The sequence below is a fragment of the Anopheles marshallii genome, chromosome 3 (assembly GCF_943734725.1).
Source record: "Anopheles marshallii chromosome 3, idAnoMarsDA_429_01, whole genome shotgun sequence".
NCBI classification, from domain to species: domain Eukaryota; kingdom Metazoa; phylum Arthropoda; class Insecta; order Diptera; family Culicidae; genus Anopheles; species Anopheles marshallii.
Window position 1 is genome coordinate 57,033,918 of NC_071327.1, and position 24,186 is coordinate 57,058,103.

The following is a 24,186-nucleotide window of genomic DNA, read 5'->3' on the forward strand; positions in this document are numbered from 1 at the left end:
AACGATTGGCCTAACTCCGCACCGGACCATTGTTCGCTGGAAGAGTAAGGAAAGAATACACCTACAAGAAAAAAACTCAACCACCGATCCTTTATCCAGCGGTCCAATGACTGATAGATTTTTTTTTTACCGAACTTTTCATCTCATCCCAAAGCATGCCCTGTCAATGCCCTGCCTAAAAGAGAAAACCTTTCCTCGTAGGAACAATGCTAAACCGCTAGCGCACCCGCCGCAATGCCAATGGCGGTTGGCGGTTGGCTTTAGAGCGACCGGAATTCGGAGCCGTGGAAGACCTAGGAAGACAAGGAGCAACACCACTGGCGAAAGCGCACACGCAGAATCTTCGTCCTTTGCGGTGCTCTCTGAGTGCGGGTTTTTTGTTAGTGGTTTTTTCGTTGTTTGTTTGGCATGATGCTGCTAACAATCTTTCCGATCGTTATCACGATATCAAGGGCAAACCTAAGCGGTATTTTTTTTTGTTTTGTTTATAGGATAGCAAACGAAACGACGATACTTTCCGAAACTACGAATGATCGGATTCTTTCCGCTGAATAACGGTGCTATTTATGTCATGATTTAAAGCAGTGAACAAATCTCATAGAAATAGATCAGTTTTGTGCAGACATATTTTGCCTTACAATCAAGCTGAGTAGTAATTGAGTGCACTTGCATTTAATGAAAAGAAACTTAAATTATTTAAAAAATATATATTTAAAATATATGAAATTTGATACTTCTAAGAAATTCAAGTTAAAACTGACCAGCCACGGAATACGGACCATAAGTGGTATTAAAGGACTCCTCCAGCAGACTAACATCGGTGAGTTGTAGCTCACGATAAGAATGTTTAAAATTAAGACGTTTCACACACGTCAAATGAAACTCAATTTACATTTCTCACGAGTAACGTTTGATCTGACATCAAAGATAATTAAAACATTAGGATATTACCAATAACCATCCCTCGTCTAATAATTACATCTGCTGGGATCGATTTCCATTGTAACTTTCTAGCTCGGAACACACCTGCTTATGATGCTCACAATATTTTATAAACATGCTTGCCTCATAAACGAAAACCCCCCTTCTTGTTTGATACTAAAACTCACAATCTCCTGAGCATTCCCACAACTTCACGCTATTTAAAAGCATATCACTCAAGCAGTAACGATCGAGAGTTCGAGCTGAGACACAATCATCAGAGCCTTCCGCCCGATTACGGGTCTCATTTCACCAACCGATTGGAATGGGATCGATTACAGCGTGAAATTGAAACCCTTTCTGGCCGGTGCCAGGGTGGAAAGTGCGATGCATCGTTGCAGCAATCTTAATGCACTGCTGCGGCAAGGATATCTCCATTTCACGATCAAAACTAGCACGCTTGGTCGATTGATTTTTTTTTGGTTCGGTAATGGGTTACAGGTAAACTGTTGTTTTCGGCACTTACCTAGGCACCCTCCAAGTGTTCTAGTTTTACCGCCGAAAGGATGGTGTCTGAGCCGCCGGCAAAAGCGTATCAGAGACTGCGTCAGCAATGAATCCCTGCGCCCTGGGGAAGGATATCTCATCTTGTAAATCAACCGACATAATTGGAAATTTATAGAGGTAAATCGAACCTTAAGCGGTCGTAAATATGATTGTGTCGATCTCATTTATGATCCGCTACGCGGTACGAAGAACGCACCCCGTGGACGGGATGGAGTAACATATTTATGTTATCCTTTCTTCGATTTTGTCCCAAACGCGACCATGATAGCTGTTTCTTTCTTTTACACTTTCCTTCGAAAGCTAAAACAGTCAGCTGCTGAAAAAAAATAAAGAACGGTTATGGTTATGTTTCTACTCGACACGAATGGCCGAAGCAAATATTCGAGACCGACAAATGAAATATCCAACATGGTCGCGAGTGTCACTCCCCGAGAACCGCTTCTTCACGATTTATGCACTGCACTGTGCGCACAGCGAAGGGGTTGCACGACCAAAGCGAACCGAATACAAAACTCGAGAAGTGATCGAGTGGGAATGAATAAATAAAAATGACTTCTCTGCAGTTCTTCTACACAAAAACAAAAATGAGAAGACGAAAAAATACCCCCAAATGCCTTTGTTGAGCTTCCTTGCCGCATTATGAATTATGCGGATTATGAATTATGAAGCTGACGCTGGGATGCGAGCAGGTGAAAATCGATGCGGAATCTTTTACCCCAATAACAAATAAAATAAATAGTTATTGAATTATTGATTCCATAACATGAACGGCAAAAAAAAACATATACATTCTTTCTTCAAAAGAAACTAAACATAAATAACGAAATCGGAAATTTATGAAAGCTCCATAAAAGTTCAGCATTTAAGCTGTTGGTGACAACAAAAAAAGCTGCACCTGATTAAAATAAATTTCGTTTACGGACTTTTTGTGGCTTTCATATTTTTGTCACATTTGCCAAATTTGATGGCAAGAACAAAAAATCCCCTAACTGTATCAATTGAAACCACATTTAGTTTTATGGTTCATAAATTTGCTTTTTCGAACTGCATTCAAACCAAAACGGACTTGAATGATTCTTAACCCCATCTAAATCGAGACTAAGTTAGAAAAGGAAAAACCAACATAGTGAATTTAAAATTAACAAAAAGTCAACAGCTAACGTTTCTTGAATAGAATAAATAAATATTTGCTATGACAGTGGCGGCAAAAGCACGAAAAAGGCGGCTAAAAAAGTTAGACACCCTTCTCCCTTTTAACAACACCGAAAATATGTTTACTTTCTGACCGTCAGCAAAGGATTCCTTCTAGACAACTACCGCGCCGTTTGTTGTTGCATGTTGTTGATTTTAGTCCCCGGAATACCACGGTAACTTTTTTCTGCCGTCCGACAAAACACACTAGCCGAAATCGGTGTTGAGCTGCTGCGGGATGCTTCTGAAGAGGCTCTAAAAGGATTTTCAACCGGAACGGTACTCGCGTCCTTGCCACTATTTACGCTGGAACCCTTTTTTCCCAGCCGGCTAAGATATCAAAGCGAAACTTCCGAACGCTCGGGGCATGTGTATTTTCTTTGCATTAGTCCAGCCTAAAGTTTTACAAAAATCCCAGCACACGCAGCAGCTGAAGGTGCTCCGCGAGTGGTATGCAGCTTGCTCGTAAAACAAAACGGCTGCGAAAGCTTAACAAGTGTTTTTCAGGCTCATCAATTTGTAAGTGGCCAACCGGGTGGTGGGTTAGGTAGCTACTTCAGTAGGCAACTGGTCGGCTAATCGGTTTGGGCTGTTCGGTGGGGAAAGTGATTGGAAAAGATCCTCATTGGTTTGCCAAAAAAACAAAACAACCGAAGAACCCCGGTGGCTGAAACTACAGTGGCATATGTAGCAATGAAAAGAACAAAATGCTTTGCTAAATGCCATAAACAGTCAACGGTCTGGATGGCGAAAGGATTGTATCGGGTTTCATGAGAACGGATCCGACTCCAATCATTTATGATTGTGGGATATAGAATGAGGAACATAAGTGAGTTTGTGGTAAAATTTAGGTTAGCATAATATTTTCCAAATGTAATTCTCCATTTTTTTTATTTTAATTTTTTTGTAACAACAATTCATCAATTTCTTTATACAAATTGAATTGGTCATTCTAACGCAAATAATAATAGCTACAAAAACAGGTATAAAGTTTTATACCTCTTTGCCGTATTATCCTGGTATATATTAGTTATGTAAAAAAATTTAGGCCAACAACATTGCATTTAAAACATATTATATTATTACATTATTTCACATATGAAAGAAACTCTCTCATGATTCAAAGTCTCTATGTTTCTCAAACTCTCTATGTTCTCTCTATGTTCTCTCTATTCTTCAAAGTTTCTCTTCACAACAAGAAAAACAACATTACATTCTTTAAATAATCATTAATTGGAACATGTTTATGAAAAGGAAATATTTACCAAACAAGGAAGTTACGGTCAAATGAGTAATTGCATCGCCATGCATGCAAGTCCAATGCACAATGTTAATGTGTAATTTTTCAAAAATTATTAAAATTGTTTTGTAAATTGGCATCCCAACTTTGTATGAACCCTGTGAACCTGTCGACTGTAAATGCCTTCTATCAACAGACATTCTTAACACAAATTTATAGTACGTACTGTAGGATTTCAGTTTTAAACTTACAGCCCTTTAGAGAATGGGCAAAATAAAGGAATATTTTGGAACGAAAATCGCAATTTCAATTTTAAAGTCCGCCATTTTGTAATAAAATGCAGATTTCAAAACTCCCGAAGAGAAGTACCGCACTGAAGTGTGTTCTGTCTTTGCATGTGATTATTTCGAAATGTATCAAGTAATTTTTTTTGAATATATTTTTTACTTAAAGTTTTTTAATGTTGCTGCTTCATTTTAAACGTCTACAGAACTCTTATTCACGACTGATATTAAATAAAAGAACAACATACAATAATCACAATTACATCACATTACACAGAATTATTGATTTTGTACATCTTGACCGTACGTATGACCCCAACCCTAATATCCGAATTCCATTTCGTAAAGAACCAAACGCTTAGTGGTAACACAGCTCTTCAAAATTGCTCGACGGATTGTTTACAAATTCAATTCCTCTAATCCTGATTCCGCACAACCGGAAATTGAAGACCTCCCCGGAGGCATGATCCGCACACTAAACAAACATTCGCCTCTTGCAGCGATTCGTGCATCAAGCCACATCTTGCACCAATCTTTGTACGAAACATCCTGTCTTACCAACATTAGCCCCTAATAGGTTAAGATGGAAACGTATAAAAACAGGAAATTGGACGAAATTGGTCAATCCTTGTCAAAATGATCAGTTCACGATCTTCACGACAACCTCTTCCCTCCCGGAAACACCGGAAACGTATTGATGGTGAGCCAGCACCGATCCGTTGACAAGTCACGTATTCGGGAGGTAACGAATCCCGAGAAGAAGGTTTTGGCTATGTTTATTTTCGCTTTTAAATTGAAACATAACAATTCCAAACCTTCCCTCGGGTGTGGGTGCGATTGCGGGAGGAAGGAAGTTTTCTTTTCATTCGATGACAAAAACGATTTCAGCTTCCCTTGTCAACCGATTCACAGGGAAGCACACAATAGGCGCATTCTTCATGGTGAGGGATTCGAAGGGCTTGGATGACTTTCTTTGCTGGACATAAATCACTGTTTATGCGAATTTTGCCAACAATACGAACGAATCCGTAGAAAGAGCATGTGGATTTTTTTTGCAAAATGTCATTCAAAGGACACAATTACATTATTTTTATAGATAATTAGCTTGTGTTAAAACTAAATATATAGTTATTCTTAAAATAAAATTTAAGTTCAAAAATATGTTTAACAAACCAGACCTAAAACGGATTTTCAAACCCTTTTACCTTAAACAATCGTCATGTGTTCTACCAAAATATTAGGCTGGAATGCATTTCACGTGTTAAACGTATCATGTTAAATTAACTTTTATAGCCAATCACACATTTCAAATTATTCAATATAATTCTCTATACCTATCAGATCTCAAAAAATGAACAAAATATCAATGCAATATATTCTTAATACAATTGCATCCTGTATCATCGCATCACTGTAAGCCTGTTACGTCTGTTAAGCCAATTATCGTGTTCCACGATGTACACGCGATTACACCGGCAGACCACCACGAGCCAGATGGTACGCGAGAGCAAACGATGTCGATATGATGTAAGGGAGGATGTGAAGGTAGCGGCAAGAGCCAAGAGGACCTGCAGCGCCCATTGTGACGCCCGATTTAATGATCCCGCACAACGCCCAGAAACGAAACAGACAGGACTCCCTCGAAAGGACTTCTGAAGACGGGCCTCGCTTCCTAGGATGATGCGGATGATGCCGTACCGGTGTTTGCGTTTATGATTAAGCGTAATAATGTCCGTCACTGTGATCGTCACGACCAATCGATTGTACTCCCCGTTCGAAATTGATCGCACCGACCGGAGGGACTGGAACGCTCATGGGTAGCCTTCGATCACGGCAGAAGCAACGATCTCGAGTGCATTATGTTTTGCTGCCAAATTCGCAAATCACGCGCACTACATGGCAATTTAGGATGAGCGCATCCAAGCTAACGGGACCGAAAACCCCCGTGTCCGTATTACGCAACCTGCCCATTAACCGTTCAAAAGCCCCAAACTTCACCGTCACGGGGTCAAGCAGGGTGATCGCACCTATGTCGAGATCCGCTGTTCTTCCGGGATGCACACTTAATCCGTAGGCGGGCACGCACACACGCGGTCCCCCATTCCCAAGGCTCTGGATCATGAGAGGCCAATTTCGGTTCGTCAGCACGAATTTCGCCCATCTGCGCCGTCACCGCACGACCGCTCATTAAAATCGAACGGAGCCGAATTCGGGCGATTTCATCGTTCAATCCGTTGATCCTTGATTTCGTGCTCCTGGCAAACGGGTTAAGTTGAAGTTTTGGCATGATTGGGCAATTTTTAAAAGTCTTCCTTTTTGCGGTACCCCATTTGCAACGTATTGCAACCCTTGCAAATGGTCCATTGTGCCACGCAGAACCTGGCGTGAAACAAATCCATCAAGCCCGAAGTCATAAGCCAACGGAACGGATAACGTACAGAACGGGCACCCTGCGCCTGGGAAGCCGGCAGCCGAACGGTTTGCTTTCTCCATTAGTTCTACCGGTGCGTAATTCAAGACTGCCAAACACTCGGAGGTGCTTGCGGTGCCGAGCTCGGCTGCATTTAACGTAAACGATATGGGCTGATGGTGCACAAATTTGACCTAATTTAAATGCCCAACAGGCCGAGCACCGCCTGTTCTACCTGCAGCGGACCATTGTGCGGAGTTGTTTACAAAATATCCCGTTTCATGGTGAAAGTAGCAAGCGATGCGCTTATTATTACGTTACACCGAACGCATCTCCGGGCATGCAACCAATAGGTACGATTTGCTACCACAATTGGTAATTTTAGCAACAAAAGGAAAAGAAATTAAATGAAATCATGATGCACGTTGTGTACATTCGTGCCTGGTTCCCGGGTTAATCCTTTTAGTCGTACGATGATCAAGTTGACCCGGGTGCTTAACGGGAGCATGCAGTTTCAATCATTGCAGCTACGCTTCATTAACCAAAGGAAAGTTTTACTAAATTGACTATTTTGAAGCAGGTGTTCCATGGGCTACATCTCATTATGAATCATTAATTAAATCTTTCTGGCAACATAATGAAATATAATCGACGTTATCTATAGCTTAAATACTGCTTATTTGCTCAGAAGCAACTTATTTTTAATTTTCCACGATTTTGGAAAAAACTTATTATTTATTCATGGTTGTAGGCTAGTTATTTACTTATTCGGTGCTACAATTGTTTCGCGGTCTTGGCCTGCTGAAGGAGTCCTCTAAACCGCACGAATGCCTTCGTCTGCCAATCCATTATCCCGGCCTTTCTGGGCGGATGCATCAACGCCATCACTCCATGTCAATTTGGATCTACTACGCCTCCTCTGCCCATGTGGACGATCTAAAAGGACTCTATGGGCTAGGTTGTTCGGTGTGATTCTCATGACACCGACCAGCCCACCGGGGCTTGGCGAGTCTAATCCGCTGTACGACAGTAAGTTCGCCGTACAGCTCATAGAGCTCGTCATTGTAGCGGCACCTCCATTGCCCTTCCACACATACGGGGCCAAAAATCCTTCTGAGCACCTTCATCTCCAAGGCGGCTAAGAGGGTTTCGTCAGTTTTGGACAAAATCCATGAGTCTTCTTTTCTTCTTTTTTTGGCCCGCCCTTAATGTTGAGCACGTCGTGCTGACATGGCCTGGTCACCAATACGTTTCCAGGAGACTCGATCCAGGGCTGCCGCTCTCCATCCTCTGCTGCACCCGATCTCCCACATGTTCTGCTCCACCTGATCCAGCCAACGGGCTCGCTGCGCTCCTCTGCGTCTCGTGCCGAACGGGTCGCCGACGATGACCTTTCTGGTTGGGCACGAGTCCGGCATCCTCATGACGTGCCCCAACCAGCGTATCCTTCCGGCCTTCGCCACCGTCAGGATGTCAGGTCCCCCAAACAGCTCAGCAAGCTCGTGGTTCATTCTCCTCCTCCACCCGTCGTGCTCCAAGATACCGCCAAAGATCGTCCTTAGCACACGGCGTTCGAAAACACCGAGTGCATTGGCATCCTCTGTGAGCATGGTCCAAGACTCATGACCATAGAAGACAGCCGGCCGAATCAATGTACGGTATATTATTCTAGATATTCGCTAATTCTCATAATATTTATCTGTGCTTGACATCCTGAATCAGGAGTGGATATCCATTAGTTCCGCCCTTATTTAGAGCATACTTGAACAGTAATTCTCAGAATAGCATAAAAAATTAATTGTCCGTTATGTGAGTAATGTACCAAGACCAAGATTTGGGAAGCGAACTGATAGCTCTTGGATCAATATTTACAGAGATATTACAGTTCTACACAGTATATTGTGGACAAAATTCAGCATCTTCGATATCGTCTTTGTCCTTTTATGCAAAAGCACCCTGGATCAGTTAAGCCCATCTCGGGCAGTTTTAAAGATAGTGTAAAAAAATAACCACTAACATATCAAACTTCCAACATCATTATTGTCCTAATGAGCAAGTTTCTTAATAAATAGAGGGAGATGATGATAATAAAGCTAATTCTTCTTTTCTACGTGTATTCTTCGTGTTGTAACAATATGCTCAGCAAAAATGGATGAATTAGCTGGACTTCAGCAGAAAAAGGGCATTATCGTCAACTTACAAGACACCCATATGCAATACACCTTAGCTGGATGTCCAGTATGAATTCAATTATATTCTTCACCCAATGCTTCTCCACACCATCCTTTGAAGGCGCTTTCCCGGTGGCAATAGTAGTACGCACGAACAAAATCAGACAATCGTCCACGGGTGTTGGACGGGTGCAATCTTAAGACACTGGACTAAAGAAAACCCAAACAAAACGCATCACCGTGTGCATAACAATGCGCTGAAACACTCGGTTAACCATAGCGATGGTACACTCCCATGCGCATAATGTGCACGGTGCTATTCTTCGATTTGATCACCAACCCACCGGGAGATTTCTGGTGTTTGGAACACAAGCAAGCCAATTTTGCTATTTCTCGCATGACTTCCCGGCCAGACGTTCGGAGAATCTTGCATGACAAGGGAAGTCGCCCACCAGCCTGGCAGGATTCGTCCCTTTGTCTGGTCGATTTGTGTCGTACCACAAACCAGCGCCCACAGCGAACCACGTCGCACGCCGGGAGGCCCTTGTGTTCTCACACGTCCGGAGGTCTGTCGAAGGACGGATAATCCCCAAAAAGCAGAAAAGGTGTGTCCTTTAGCTTCGTTGCACCTAGGCGATTCGGAAAGGGACAAATCTAATCAATACAATTACATATGTTCGCATGCTTACCCCCTGCATGTTTGCCCGAGTTACGTCCGAGTCGTGTGAACAATCAATCGAACGCACAGGGCACATCCTTGTGCACGCACGCCAGTCCAGTTCGCAACACTCCGCAATCCATTACCAACGCAAACAAGGTGTAAAGGAAGTCATCAAACGTGCCTTGTCCTCGGGTGATTCAAGTAACGCGTTCGAGAACGAGACAATTCCCAAGAAATTGTGATTGTTCAACACCAGGACTCAAACAGCAACGATGTCTCCTGGAGGACAATGGCAGGCGGATGTAAAGAACGGAGATCGAAGATGGGTGTGGGTGTGCACGAGTCCGACGGAAAGGATCGGGAGTCAGAAGGAAAGGATCCGTCTGTCACCTGGTGTCCCGCTCGGCTGGAAGTGCTATTGTAATGAAGATATTTATTAAATATTTGGATATGTTTTCCACTTTCCTCCGGACCCAGTAGAGGTAAAAACGCAAACAACATCCCAAAACCCAAGGCAACATTCCAACAGCATTCAGAAGCCTACGCTCGTATCGAACCATCAAGTTGGAAGATCCATAACAAGAAACATCCATCTAAAATCCTCTCATTGCACCAGTTTCAACGAAATGCACTCTTATCAGAGTCATCAGATCGCACGCTGCTGGGCAGTATGTTCTGGTGTTTTGTTCCTCACCCAAATCTTTTGCAGAAGCATACAAAAAATGCATCTCAACATCCAACATGATGTGCTTGCGTGTCCTGGCAGCGTTTGATGAAGGATTAAGATAAGCGACGAACAGTGTTGCATTGTATGGCAGCGGGTTCGCCTCCGGTTCAGGTGTTTTGTTTCATCTAATGTTTACTTTTGTCCACAACGGATCACGCTGCGGACAGCGCAAAGGATGTTTGTGCCTTTGTTTTATGATCAGTGTCATGCGGTGCCAATGCATACGAGGACGCACTCTTTGCACCATTGTTGTGCCCGCACGACCTGGACGACAGTGCGGCTAGTGCATGCGCATTCCGATAGCAGCTGCCGGGTCTTCTGGCAAAAATCCTTGCCGGTGGGCGATTAGTACAGTTCTCGGAGCTCAGCAAAAGAACAATAGACATTGGGACGCTAATGTGGATTGGTTTTGTTCTACTTCGCCTATAATTCTTTGCGTGGAGTTACTACGGAACATATCTATTTGTGCCGATCCTTAAGAGATGCACATTCTGGTCGTGGTGCGACTTTTCGCGATCAAGTAGCTCTATTTAAGACACAAAAGATCCACAAAATTAACCACTTTTTTTTCTACCTCCTTATGGTGCATCTTGATCATGAGATGATGACCTTTCGATAAGAATTGTCTCCACATTAGGAGCTTTTCACATGTGTAGCTATCACTGCTTGCAGATCATAGCCCAACTTGAGAAGACCACATATCCTTGCAAAAGGCTATCGTGATCTCACATACACGCTTACGGTGAAAAGTCGCACACAAGATGGGTGAGTTTACCGCACATACACTTCTCGATTAACATCTGCATAATGAATCCCTTTACTTGTTGAACAGAACGATTGGATTATTGTCTAATAAGGTCACTTTCCACTTGAAGACACATATGGAAGGACCCAAGAATGCCATGTTTCTCCAACAATTGGGCAAATTTTCTCATTTTCTATAACATTTTAATGAAACAAAGCGTTACTAGCACAAGCAGCTTTATCTGATTACGGTCTGTTCACAACAGATGTAGGTCTTCTGTTACGGTTTTATTACACAATGATTCGTTCCATCACATTATTTGCTACCACCATCGTCTCGCCCGGAACCTACCATCCAAAGGGTTGCTGCTTTCGATCCTGCATTTTGTCTGATTCTATGTTCACTATGGCCCTGTAATGATATTTTACCATCGCAGTAATGATATTTGCATTACCCTTTCTTCCTTTTTCCTTCCCCACTTTATTCACACCGCTCGATCGATTGTGCGGAAAGTCTGTACATCTTAGTAAAAATATGACATTCAAAGAAAAGGGGATACATTTAGTAAATTCTGCCAGTTTGCGGTTACTGAACGGTTTGCCCAATCAAGAAATTCTAGCACTAGTTATATTACATTCAATACTACTTCAGTATTGCCTACCAATTGTTGAAATTTTTCCGAGCGAGTGATGCACCAATCTGTGCTCTCACTCTCTCTCTCTCTCTCTCTCTCTCTCTCTCTCTCTTTCTCTCTCTCTTTCTCTCCCTCTCTCTTACAGAGTAACGATTACTTTTACGATCTAACAGTCGTTCGAACACACCCAACGAAGGATACAGGTGAAAGGATGCGCGCCCAGCTTGTTGGCGGCTTAAACATACAATAATTGCAATTTTTATGCCATCAACCAGAAGCATCCACTTCCTCCACCCGCTCCTTCACCTACGTTACATTCCTGGTTAAGTGAACGTGATTTTTTTTTTCGCTTATGTATCAACCACCCTGTTTTTGATACATGATCAACACTGCTGTCGCTGTGTTTTTGCTTTTATACTTATTTATAGTGCCACGGATCGACGCGCACTCCCTCTTTGTATGCTAAGCCTCGGTTTCGCTGGCTTCTACAATGCAACCCTTGTTCTTTTTTTTTGCTGCAGCAAGATGCTGCCGAATAGGACGAACAGAAATAAATAACATTAATAAAAACCAAAAACGAAACGACAGGATGATACCGACGAAGATTACTATCGATGCGGCTATTAACGGTAATAAATTATGAAATTGCTTTTCTTCTACCATTAAAACAAATAAACGAAACGAACAAAATGTACGCCCCAGAAATTGGAACGGCAGCCACTAACACGAATCGAAACGGCACGGAACCGGAACGGTTCGCACCGTTTTACCACGGTTCTGCTATTCGGGTACGAACCGATAAAGTTATTATAACTTAAATTGCAACAATTTATTAACGGTAAGCTCCTGTGCTCCTGTGCTCCTGCTGCTACACCGGTGTCGTCGTCTATCATCCGGCGACAATGGGTGCATGTTGCAAAATAATTTAAAGCAATCAGCGTGCAATCCGGGTGCGGGTTATCTGCACAATGCAACATTTGAATGTGCTCTCTTGCTTTCTCTATCCCTCTCGCTATTTCATTCGTTTGCTATCTCGCACAGTACTCTCTTGGCTTGCGGTAGCGTCAGTTGGAACAAGAAACAAGTTATCCTCGCTATTATGTTACATCATGGCAAAGAACGGTTTGACGTCCTCCTCTTTTAAATTAAGCCCGCCGTTTATCGTCACAATGGACCGCTGTTCCGTTTGTGAAGGTTTGCCTGTTGGGGAAAGCGCATTTAGTTTGGGGCGGAATGAAATAAATGAAATTTGGAAAACCCAATACACATTTAACGGCGATTCTTTTAATTTAAAACAAACAAACACACAAATTGTCATCATTTTCATAAGGTTAATCTTATGTAATCGATAAATAGTATACAACCTGTACTTACAATACTTATCGTCCGCGTGGATACGAATGTGGCTGTTCAACGTACTCGACTGCCGGAATTGTTTACCGCAAACCGAACACTCGAACGGCTTTTCGCCGGTGTGTATCTTCAGATGGTTCGAAAGTGTTCCCGTCTGGCGAAACGTTTTGCTGCAGTATGTGCATGCGTACGGCTTTTCACCTGCGAACCGAAGATTATAAAATTGTAGGGCCGGGAGATTAGAACCGGGCCGACCCGACCCGCTTACCAGTGTGAATTTTTATATGATTCGCTAGGGTCGTCGTCTGGCGGAACTCCTTCGGACAGATGCTGCATTTGAAGGGTTTTATGCCTTAAAGACAGAGGTTAGGAACCTAATATCAGGTCAATATTGTCTAGATGGGAAGGAGGGTAGAGAGAGAAGCTGTGACACAAGACACGGAATGTTATTGATCATTCATTCAAACAAACATTTCATTCGCAGCCACATGTCTGCGATATCTTTTTATCAGCAATGATCATTTATACTTTTTGTGAATAAGTTTACTGTTTTTTTTACAAATATTATTAAAAACGATTAATAGTTAAACGATATGACTTTTGCAAAATGGGTATAGATTTGTTTCATAATTAGGAAAAGATCTTTACGCTGTAAATCGGAGCAATTAAGCACAAGATCATAAGTCTATTCCTCTGCTTTACAACCCTCACCCTCAAAGGACGTCCACAGCTACTTACAAAATTTATCATCCGAATGAATCCGGATGTGACTGTTGAGCGTGCTGGACTGTCGGAACTGTTTGCCGCAAACCGAACATTCGAACGGTTTTTCACCGGTGTGTATTTTCTTGTGGTTTGACAGGGTACTTAGCTGGCGGAACTGTTTGTCACAAAAGTTACAGCTAAAGGGTTTTTCACCTACAAAGAAACAATTAGAACCAACAAATCATGCTTATTAGTAAATGGTAAAACAAGGGAGGGTTTCCAATCCAGCCCACCCAAAAAGAAAAACAAATGAGGAGTAATACCTGTATGAATTTTCATGTGATTCGATAGTGTAGTCGTTTGGCGAAACTCCTTCTCACAGATCGAGCACTTGTACGGTTTTTCGCCGGTGTGTATTTTCATGTGGTTGGTCAGCGTGCTCAGTTGTCGAAACAATTTGTTGCATTCGGTACAGGCGAACGGTTTCGAGCAGTTGGAAATTTTCACACCCGTACTTTCCAGCGCCTGCTGTGACATCGGGACGACCTGTCGGTTGAGCAGCTGCGACGAAGACGTTGGATAAATATGGTCCAGCCTGCTAGACGCCGGACAAGTGGCGCTGCCGATCGTACGCGGGAACAATTCAACTCCACCGAAAGAAAGTGGTCCTGACGGTTGTGTGGTTCGGTTTTCTTTTGTTTGTTTCGAAAGTGCGTTTAATGTACTATCACAGCCATGGGGATTTGTTGCGGGACTATCAGTTTAATGTCGTCATGCTGGTTATGAAAGGGAAAAAATACATAAAAACGTGATAAAATTATGTGCAGTTTCATAAATTTCTATGCGAAACATAAACACGACGACCATTCGGTTGCCATTCGACAGAGCACACACCCTCCTCCGAGCTACGGATTGCACGAGTGTTGGTTTCGAAAACAAACCCTACCCTATCCAGACCCTGCCACCCCAAAACATCCCCTTCAGAATACACCCAGAGCATGTGCTTTCTTGTAGCTCTTTTCGAACCTTTGCGAATCGAAACTAATCATACTACCTAGTACGTCTGGTTGCAGAACAGTCTTGGTGATGTGCTCGTCGGTATCCCATTAAAGTTGCACATCGGATTTACACCAGAAAACCCCCTCAAATGCACACGGCTGAAACGAGTCAACAACATCCACCAAACCACATTGCATAGTTTTGCACCAGTTTCTTCGCCACAAACTATTTGCTGCAGTACATTTATTTTAGCACATCTTCTTCACTGCCCATGTTGCGTATGTTTACAGCACCGTTGTCCACTTCCGGCCAAACAGAAACCGTCCACGAGCCCGGAACACGCGAAAAAACAACACACTCCGACCCCGTTTTTCCGATCCAACTTTTTTACATCAACTCTGGGTCCTATTACGGATTGCTATCATCGCGCACGAAACGATCGTTTCGTTTGTCGAGTGAGCGTGTAACTCCATACATAAAAAATTGAAAACGTTCGTGATACACGAACGGAATAGCTACGCCAGCGTTCGTAATAGCTACCACGATTTGACAGCTGGGCGTATGGTTGTGTGCGTGAGTTCGCTTCCCTTTTCAGCCGGGTGCAGTACTAGAGCGATGGTAAGCCATTTCTGAGGAGGTGAAAATATTAAAAACGAGCACAATTTAGCCCGACTTTTATGCAGAATCACTTCAGGACATGATGAACGGAATGTTAAAAACAAAGTTAAGTTCTTTGAACTAAGCAAAAGTGGGAATATTGCCATCATTTCGTTTCATGTAAGAAAAGTACTAGAGCCGCACAGTGGGCTACTCAAATTATGCATTACTACTTGGTCAAATAGCTCGTTACATGCCAACAAAATTGGTATTTAAATTGTAATTTAAACTATTTTCAAAATTTACATCGTTCGTGCATAATAATATTTGTACAAAAAGGTACCAAAGAAGACAAATAAGACAGAAAATTGTAATAAAAAGTACCATGACATATTATTATTATTTATTGCAACAGTAACAGATATGTTATGAAGTTGGATCGATAAAACTATTACTAATAATTCAACTTCGTTCTTTTAACATGTTCCATCAAACCAAAAGTACTCAAACTTAACAAATATTAATTCAAATACTTTATCTACAGCTAAAGAGTACATCCAATCATGAAATAAAGCAAATATACAATATGCAAATCTAATCAAGAAATATGCATCAACTATTAAAACAAACAAAAAAACAGGAGACTCTTACAGCACTGTTCACAAATCGTTGTATTATGAACACATAATTAGCCCAAAAACATAGGGTATTATGGTGAAAATTATACACTTTGTGTAGCAAATGTTAATGAAACCGGAGAAACGGCACAACAGCGCATTAAGGTCACGCCTCGTAAGCAATGCAATTGACATGTTTCACCAACCAGAACTTATCGCAAAACAAAACAACTCGCCTGCATGTCCCTTTATTTGTGAACACAACCTCCAGTCCCGCTCAAATGTAACTTTCATTTTTCAAAAGTCCCGCACGCCGGCCGAATCTCCCGTTCCTTTCTACGCGACCACACGATTCCTTACGATATCCGGCCAATCTCAAATGATCTTGTAGATGTTTGCCCTTCGCCCGGATGATCAAGATCAACAAACTGCGAGGGACAACCTGCGTTTCGACACTGCGACCCGTCCGGTGACTTAATGATCGGTCATTACGCGTGTAATTTCTAGCCCGGGTAGGTTATGATTTTGCCAACCCTTTTTGCATGGTCTCGTCCCCGGGGAGCTTCGGGGTTGTGCCAAATTTGAAATTCACCTGTTTCCTGTACGTTTGCCCACGGTTAGAATTTGTCAGTTCGCCGCTCAGCCGATGATCATCTGTGTATGTGGTAAAGGATGCCGATGAAGCTACCCATTTGAAATTGGATGCCATAAGAAGCCGCCAGCAGAGTTCATCAAATCCGTGGGAAAGGTTCTTCGGGTGTTTGAAACCTTGCGCTGCCTCAACGCGCCACCGTGACAAGAATGCTGCCGAGAGATCATATCGTGATTTCAAACTCAATGAAAGTCAGTTTAACGATGAAATGCATACAATAAAAAGGGCAAGAAACAAGAGCAAACGACTACCCTGATCACTTCCAATTGCCCTCGGAGCTAAAGTGCAAGTTGGTTTTTATTCCCCGGTCGAAAAAATATATTTCCCGCTACCCGCTTAACCTCCGCGCAATCTTCGTTCTCGATCAACCACGCCAGGCGAAACCAGGCGCACACCTGCAAAACGGAGGAATTCGCCCGAGTCTACGAATTTGGCAGTGAAATTGAAAAGCTTTTGCAATTCACCGCAAGAAAGAAACGGGCCCGAGAGTGCGAGAAGAGAATGGGTGTATCACGACAGCATGCGCACTCCGGGCGCACTGCACCCTTACAGTCGGGTTCGTTGTCCACCGCAGCTTGGCCTGGGGTAAGATGAACTGGTGCCTTTGATGCTTGGCGTCCCAGACCCGATCAACGGGCAGGAAGAACAATACTTTAGGCACTTTCACCCAGCTCATACTCAGATTGATGCTCGATTGTGCGACTCCTCCTGCACACGGAGCGAACACCCCAAAACGGCAGCAGGATGGTTGCCGTACAAAGCAACTTATGTAATTATGATTCGCAACCGCTCCCGGCCGCGGTTTATGTTATTTTGCGTCGGTCGTCCCCACACACACTCACACCGACAAGTACCACAGGTTCGACAGAGTAATTGTTTAATCGCCCGAAAAACCATCGCCAAAAACGGGGCCCCGTTTCACTCCGGAATGGGAGGATGCACACTCCAGATGCAATCTTTCGTGGATGCTCGTGAAGAACATTCGCCTTTTCTCACTCTCTCTCGCTCTCTCTCTCTGTTTCTTTCGTTCCCCCCAAAAAAGGGCAATTTTTCCCTTAATCGAGTGCAATCACGTACGTATGCGAGGGGATGACGTATAAAAATCGAAAGGTTATTCACTTTTTACAGTTAGCCTCCGGTGCTGTCAGGGTAAAAGGTTGAACGCATGCCGCACGGTGCACGGTTCGGCACTAGATCCGATCCGACGACCTTGTGTGTGTGTTTGTTTCGCGTTCCTCCCGGCACGAGCTTACCTCTTATCAGATGTAATTATTTGACAATTTGTGAAATAATCGACTTTTTATGAACTGAAAACAATGGAGCTAAGTAATGGATTGGTGCATTGTGATCGGTGGAAAAAAGAGTAGCACGTGTTCTTTCTGCGTGCACTATGTGCGGTATTCCAATTCCATGGTCAGGTGTAAGTTGACTTTAAATTTGAAAGGAATCCGTTGAAATACTGCAATTTTTTTCAACGATAATTAAATTAAATAAATTATTTCAACTTGCTTCATCTTAGTTCTATTGGCAATTAATTTATAAAAACAATTTTTAAATTCTCAAAACTCTCTAGAGTAACTACTCCAACGAGATTTCTTCCAATGACGAAAGAAAAATTACTACAAATTTTGTATTGTATCTTTTTTTTAATCTTCTTATAACAAATATAATTATATGAGGTCTATATTCAATGAGGTCCTTAGTCCTTACGGTCCTTGAACAAAGTATCTTAAATGTTTCTGAAATTATTTGCTACAATCTCAAAAAACTATACGAAACACGGCTATTTGAAGCTAAAATAGCTACTAACTGTACAAACAGAACGATTTAAAGCAGCGAGACTTGGACAATAAAGGTCCTTTTTAAGTGTAGTGACTGTAGTATCCTAATATCTTAAGAGTATCTTGCTTGGAATACTGAATTTATATATAATCAGCAAAACTGGTAATTTTATTCCACTCTTACATATGTTTTGTCACAACTAAACTCTGGGCGACCATGCGTTGGTGTTCAAAAGATTCCTTTTGCCAAGTCGCCAAGTTGTATTTGAGAGAATTACTAAACTCTTAACAACATACTTTTGTTTATTTAAATTTATGTATTATTTAAAAACAAATATAAAACATGACACGTCCACAACCCATAACACACCAGCAAGTTAAGAAGCTGCCCAATATCAGATTTATTGATTCTCTATTCGCCCCGAAAAGATGTTCAAAGGCAGATAGGGTTCTTACGAACTATCCACACTATCGCTTGCAGGACGATCAATGAAACAGCATAAAAGCAAAGCTCACCAAACCTCGGCCGGCGGGCAGGACAGCTGGTGCTCGGAATACAATGGCAGTTCTCGTTAAATGGGCAAGGCATCAGCAACATCACACCCCGCATCAGGTGCTGCCTGTCGGTGTAACAAGTTGATGAATTATGATCACGCTAAAGACAATCGGGTCTACCGCTAGGTGCGCACAATCGAAGACTCGGACCTCAAACATCGACAGTATGCAGTGCCAACCAAACGCAGCGGAAACCTTTCCAAAACTGAACACTCATTCGATTGATTATAAATCTTTTTTTTTTACTCCCATCCGCTAACGAATCACACCGTAAATGGCAGGTTGCCACGAACGATGCCTGGCAGGATATTTTGTCCTTTTGGTTGGGTGTTTTTGTTTTGTTCATTTCGGGCAGAACGTGGCTGCGATCAATCGCACCTACCGTGGCTGTTACGGTGTCGATCATTTCCAACACCTATTCTCAACGCGCGTTCCTTCCTTACGCCCGTTTCCTCGATGATTGTCCATCGCTTTTCGGCACCAAAGTCGAAAACGATATCAACACCATGACACAACCCGAACAACCAAGGTGACATTGTGTCCGTTTACATAATAACATACCGTCCGTAGCGTGCCAGAATCGACCATGGCAAGCGAATTTCGCCCGTGGGCAAATGGAACCGCAGGATATTTGGCCACTGCTTCTGTTTGCGCACGGGACAAAACGTGACAACGCGCCGGTTGGTGGCAGTTTCACGCGAATTTCGGTACACTGTAATAAACATCGTAACCATTCTGGCAAATACCCAATTAATCCCAGTTAAAACGCTGCGCAAAATGTGCATTTGGAATGTAATAAAAATTATTTCACCCAACAGAAGGGGATGACCCGGCGTTTGCCATTTGGTGGCGGTCTTTCTTGCCATTCTCATGGCTTTGTAACGTTACACGCCGCGCAGAAACCCCCAGGGAAATGCACAACAGACGGTGCTGCTTCAAACGGAAGCCCATCCGTTAGGTGCAACCATGCCAACGATTAAAGCGTTACCGAAAAAGGGCACGGTAGAAGCGTTGATGCCATCGTATTATTATGCAAATGGTTGCACCCGTCTATCAAGTGGCTGAACCGCGGGCGGAGTAGCGTTGCTACTGCAAGTGCATCCACCGTCCGTTTGCCAGAATGACCGGCGGGGCCATTCAACATGTATCGCGATCAGTTCACCGACCATCCGGCGGATGGCTCGACTCGGGATTGAGTTAGTTGAGTAAATAATTTTAATTTCTTAGTCTTTTGGGGCGCTTGCAGTAAAGCGGGCAGCGGTTTTTTGTTGCTCCTTTGAAAAATTTACTTGAACGTTATTCTTACCGCGGAACACAATGATCAGAAGAATATAACAAAGATTGGGACGAATTTCAATCCACCTAAAGTAAGGAAAATAACGTATTTTTTATTTTATTTCCGAGTCAAATACGTAGAATAATGCCAAATTTAAAAGAGTCACTAAATACAAGACTCCACACTTATGGAAGAACAATTTCAACAAGCCCTATTCATGGCTGGCTACACTTTAAAGAATACTCTCCAAATAATCCCATTCGGCTTAACTTTAGGGACATATAATAATTTTTTTATTATTAATAATTTAATTTTTGAAATTAATATAGAACATAGTTTGATACAATACAATAGTAAACTATAGAGTTCAAAATAAAAATTGGAGAAATAAACAAAATGGCTGATCTGATCATGGCTATACTTAAAAAAAATGTATGATAAATCTATATCTTACCTAAATGATTCTATATGGGCCTGTAATTAAGTCGAGCGATATTGACTTGGATAAAAATCATACAGAAATATTAATTCCTTTTTTAAAACATTGTTAAATAAATAGTCTTATTCAGAAATACTAAAATATGATGTACATTGGTTGGTTTTCCTCCATGATCTGAAGCATTCATAGTCAAAGAAAATAGGCTATATGCAAAGAATGTTGCCTGCTGAATACTAGTAAATCGTTATCAATTATCAAGAATTAGAGATAACTGGCTGTATAAGTGTTAAGTGTATGAGCTCCTCCTCCTCCTCTTTACCAGCACAACAACCTCAAGAGGTCTAGGCCTACCACTTCTGGCTTTCTTTGGCTTAATTTACCCGTAACTAGATAATCAATCCTGCGTACGGGCGATTGGTCCGGATGGGGTTTTGTCCCGGTCCTGAAGTGTGAAGACCATGACCACTACCAAATACACCACCGGGCCGTCCCAATTGCGCGCAATCTTTTGAAATTATTTTATTGGTTAAATTAAAACTGCATTGATAAACATACAAAATTAAGCTTAACAAAACCAGATCAGATTTGATTTGATCAGATTCAGAAATCCCAATAAATTTTTGAACTAAATGTATGACTCTTACTCTACTTTATAGATTCCTCCATAATTCTTGAATCTCCATGATTCAATATTCCCCAAAGAATCGCTAAAGAAGCATGGTTTTACGTATTTTTTTTACCTTCAGAAACAATAGTATTCGAATGCGTAGACCAGGTGTGCTAACTTTTCTAGCAACTTTTCTAGTTTATTATTCGTAGATAACGTAGAACCGCTCATAAATCGTTGGGGCGGCCTGGTTTGATATCATTCCTGTCTTCCGGAAATCTACGCTATCCAAGATAGTCATTTAAATAGTTTATTTGCTAGTAAGACATATCCATGATTTGATTATTTAAGTACAGAAATTTTTGTTTAAACAACTAAAAACATCAGAAACCATGTTTAAAATTATGATTTTTTAGCGAGGATAGAATCTATTATTCTATGAGGATTTACGTGACTGACATAAGTGAATCTTTAATGAAGGTTCATACGAATCAATATTCCAAATAGATTCATCAGACAAAACGCTATAATGGAGCTTAATATATCCGAATATTGAAAGAGTTCAAACAAAACAAAAACTAATTATTTATCGACGTACAATTTTTCATCGTACAAAAACTAAGCAATCAAGAGTACGTGGAAGAAGACCTATTCAGTAGCGCAATCTAAGCACCTTCAACCAACACGCTCCAAATGATCGCATTCGAACAGCTGCACCACTGTTCCAATCAATCATCTACACGAAGGAAAAGATTTTCGCTGCACGCGAAACCGCACATCGCCCCGTTCGCGAAGTGCCGTGCAATTTAAATATTCTCCACCAAATAATAATGGGAATCTAATCGCACCGCATCAAACGCTAGACGCGATCGTCTTGATTTAGCAGCAAATTGCACCCGTGGTTCTGATATCAACAAAAAAAAATTAAATGAAAAACTTATCATGCTGGCCAGTACCACTGTCCAGTGTTCTGAATGCAACAGTAACAGCAAAGCAGAAAATGAAGAAGATTTGATATTAATCAAATATTTGGACCCTTCAAAGCTGCGATGAGATTCGATGATCGTGCATGGCCAAAGGAAAAAAAAAACCTCCACATTTAGAAACAAACAACTAAGGGAGTGACAGGAAGGTGCAAACCAGCCAAAAAAAAAAACCCCAGCCCCGAACGTTGACCAACAATGGCATAAAAAAGCTTGAGACCGTGAGACTGTGTAGCGCGACACCAGCGCACATAAAAATTAACCGAGGGACACAGGAAGCTTCTACGCAAGCGAGCAAAAGGAAGCAATCATCAAACCACCAACAACAACAACAACAAAAAAACACTCCCAAACTGAAGAATCAAATCCTTTCTTATTTTTCCCTCTACGGTGTCAGGCGTTCCTCAGGTGTCTCACACGCCAGAAGACGAACGCCCAATTATGCATCTACATAACTTTTCATTATTCGTTGCATCTTACCTCGCGTTTATTTGAACGCCTTTTTGAATAGCGGGATCCCCGTGCGCCTTCGTGCTTCGCTCGTTCCTGTCTTCCAAACCCAAATTCCACCCCAAAAGCATGATGATGTGGCAATCGGGTGACTTTTTTTTGTTGGTGCTGCTGCCGCTGTTGTCGATATCGCCAGCACGAGAACGCCCAGTTGGGTGCACGGAATTCGCTTGAAATCAAATTTAAAAAGAACGCCACCAGCCAAGCGATGTAAGACATGGGGAGGGAAAAAAACTGCACACACCAAACCCGCACACACATGTGCCCCACGAAGGCGAAAAAATGCGACGAACCAAACGCCATTAGCATTCACGCGCATCGGGCGGCGCATCGGAGGCGCGAGTCGTACGAGTGCGAACGCGCCACACCAAATGGAGTGTCCGAGTGGCTGCGACATCGGCGGGGCAGCAAAAGCGACACGTTTTGTATCACTTGCCCGGGCTGGTTCGATCTGATTGTAGATTGTGTCGGGGTCTTTTTTTTTTTGTACGGGGTCGAAAGGGACAAAAACCCCCGAGGCAAACACAGGGGTGTTTGAAAAGCAACGCACCGTTTTTGGGCGACAAATGTTTGATCGTCGACGATCACCGGCCCAAGGTTTTGGGGGTCCTTAATTTTGGTCCCCCCCCCTCGGAAGGCCTTCTTTTTTTTTGGTTTATGTTGCCAATTTTATGTTGCCTCCCGTGTTTGTATGCTTTAGATTATTTATTTTACCCCGTTCCCGAGGTCACCCCGTCCCCGGCCCCCGTTTTGTTTGCACAACAGATTTTGTCATCACGCGGCGATCATTGTCGACGGATGGCGCGATATTTCATGCCTGATGCGACCGCAGCTCGCAGATGACTCCCGCGGCTACCTTCCGAGAACTGGCGTGGTGCGCATGTGGAAACGATGGTGTACCCGTGCACCCGCGGCGTTAGGATGCAAAATCGCAGCCAAAGTGCTTGCCATGCCAGGACGTTTTGCATCGCCGGCATGGATGATTTGTCTGCCGACCAAGGGCAACCGCCAAGGGAGCCGCATGTAGCGATGTTTGTTTGTTTTTATCATATGTGTTTGAGTTATAATTTTTTGTTGTCGTCCACCCCTAGCCGCCGCACACCACCGCAACCCGTATATTATGGGATGGATGTTTAGTACTTGTTTTTTTTTTATTCTCTTCTTTCCTATTTATGTCCTCCGGCCGGCGGTTTGCATCTTCTACCAAGCACGAAACACCGAACCGGAGCAAATTGACGTTTGGCATGGCGCACGGACAGCACGGACCCCGGCGAGGATCGTATCCGGGCTGGGTGTTAGAAAATTTGCATTGCACATTCCCGGTTGAATGGTGCATCGGGGTTTTTCTGCATTCTTCGTGCGTGGATTTTTGTTTACCTTTCAGAAACGATCGTTTTCGTACACGAGCATTGCTAATGGTTAGTTGATAGTTCCTGTTTTTGTTGGTTCGCATCGCGCTAGCTGTACGAGCGTTGAAGCTGATGGATTTATGACGAGCGAGCGAGCACAAGGAATCGCGAAACAGCTTCAGGGGGCAGTGTTTGTTTAAGTTTTGGGGAAA

General features: G+C 42.7%; 1 protein-coding gene across 1 annotated transcript; it reads right to left on the reverse strand.

The window, feature by feature from the left end:
• Window positions 1-12,653: 12,653 nt before the first annotated feature.
• LOC128712877 (gastrula zinc finger protein XlCGF49.1-like) lies at window positions 12,654-14,146 on the reverse strand. Its single transcript, XM_053807743.1, has 5 exons — window positions 13,933-14,146; window positions 13,643-13,822; window positions 13,173-13,256; window positions 12,926-13,105; window positions 12,654-12,751 (listed from the first exon to the last, which is right to left on the reverse strand). The coding sequence occupies exons 1-5, from the start codon at window positions 14,144-14,146 to the stop codon at window positions 12,654-12,656; spliced, it is 756 nt and encodes a 251-aa protein (XP_053663718.1).
• Window positions 14,147-24,186: the final 10,040 nt, after the last annotated feature.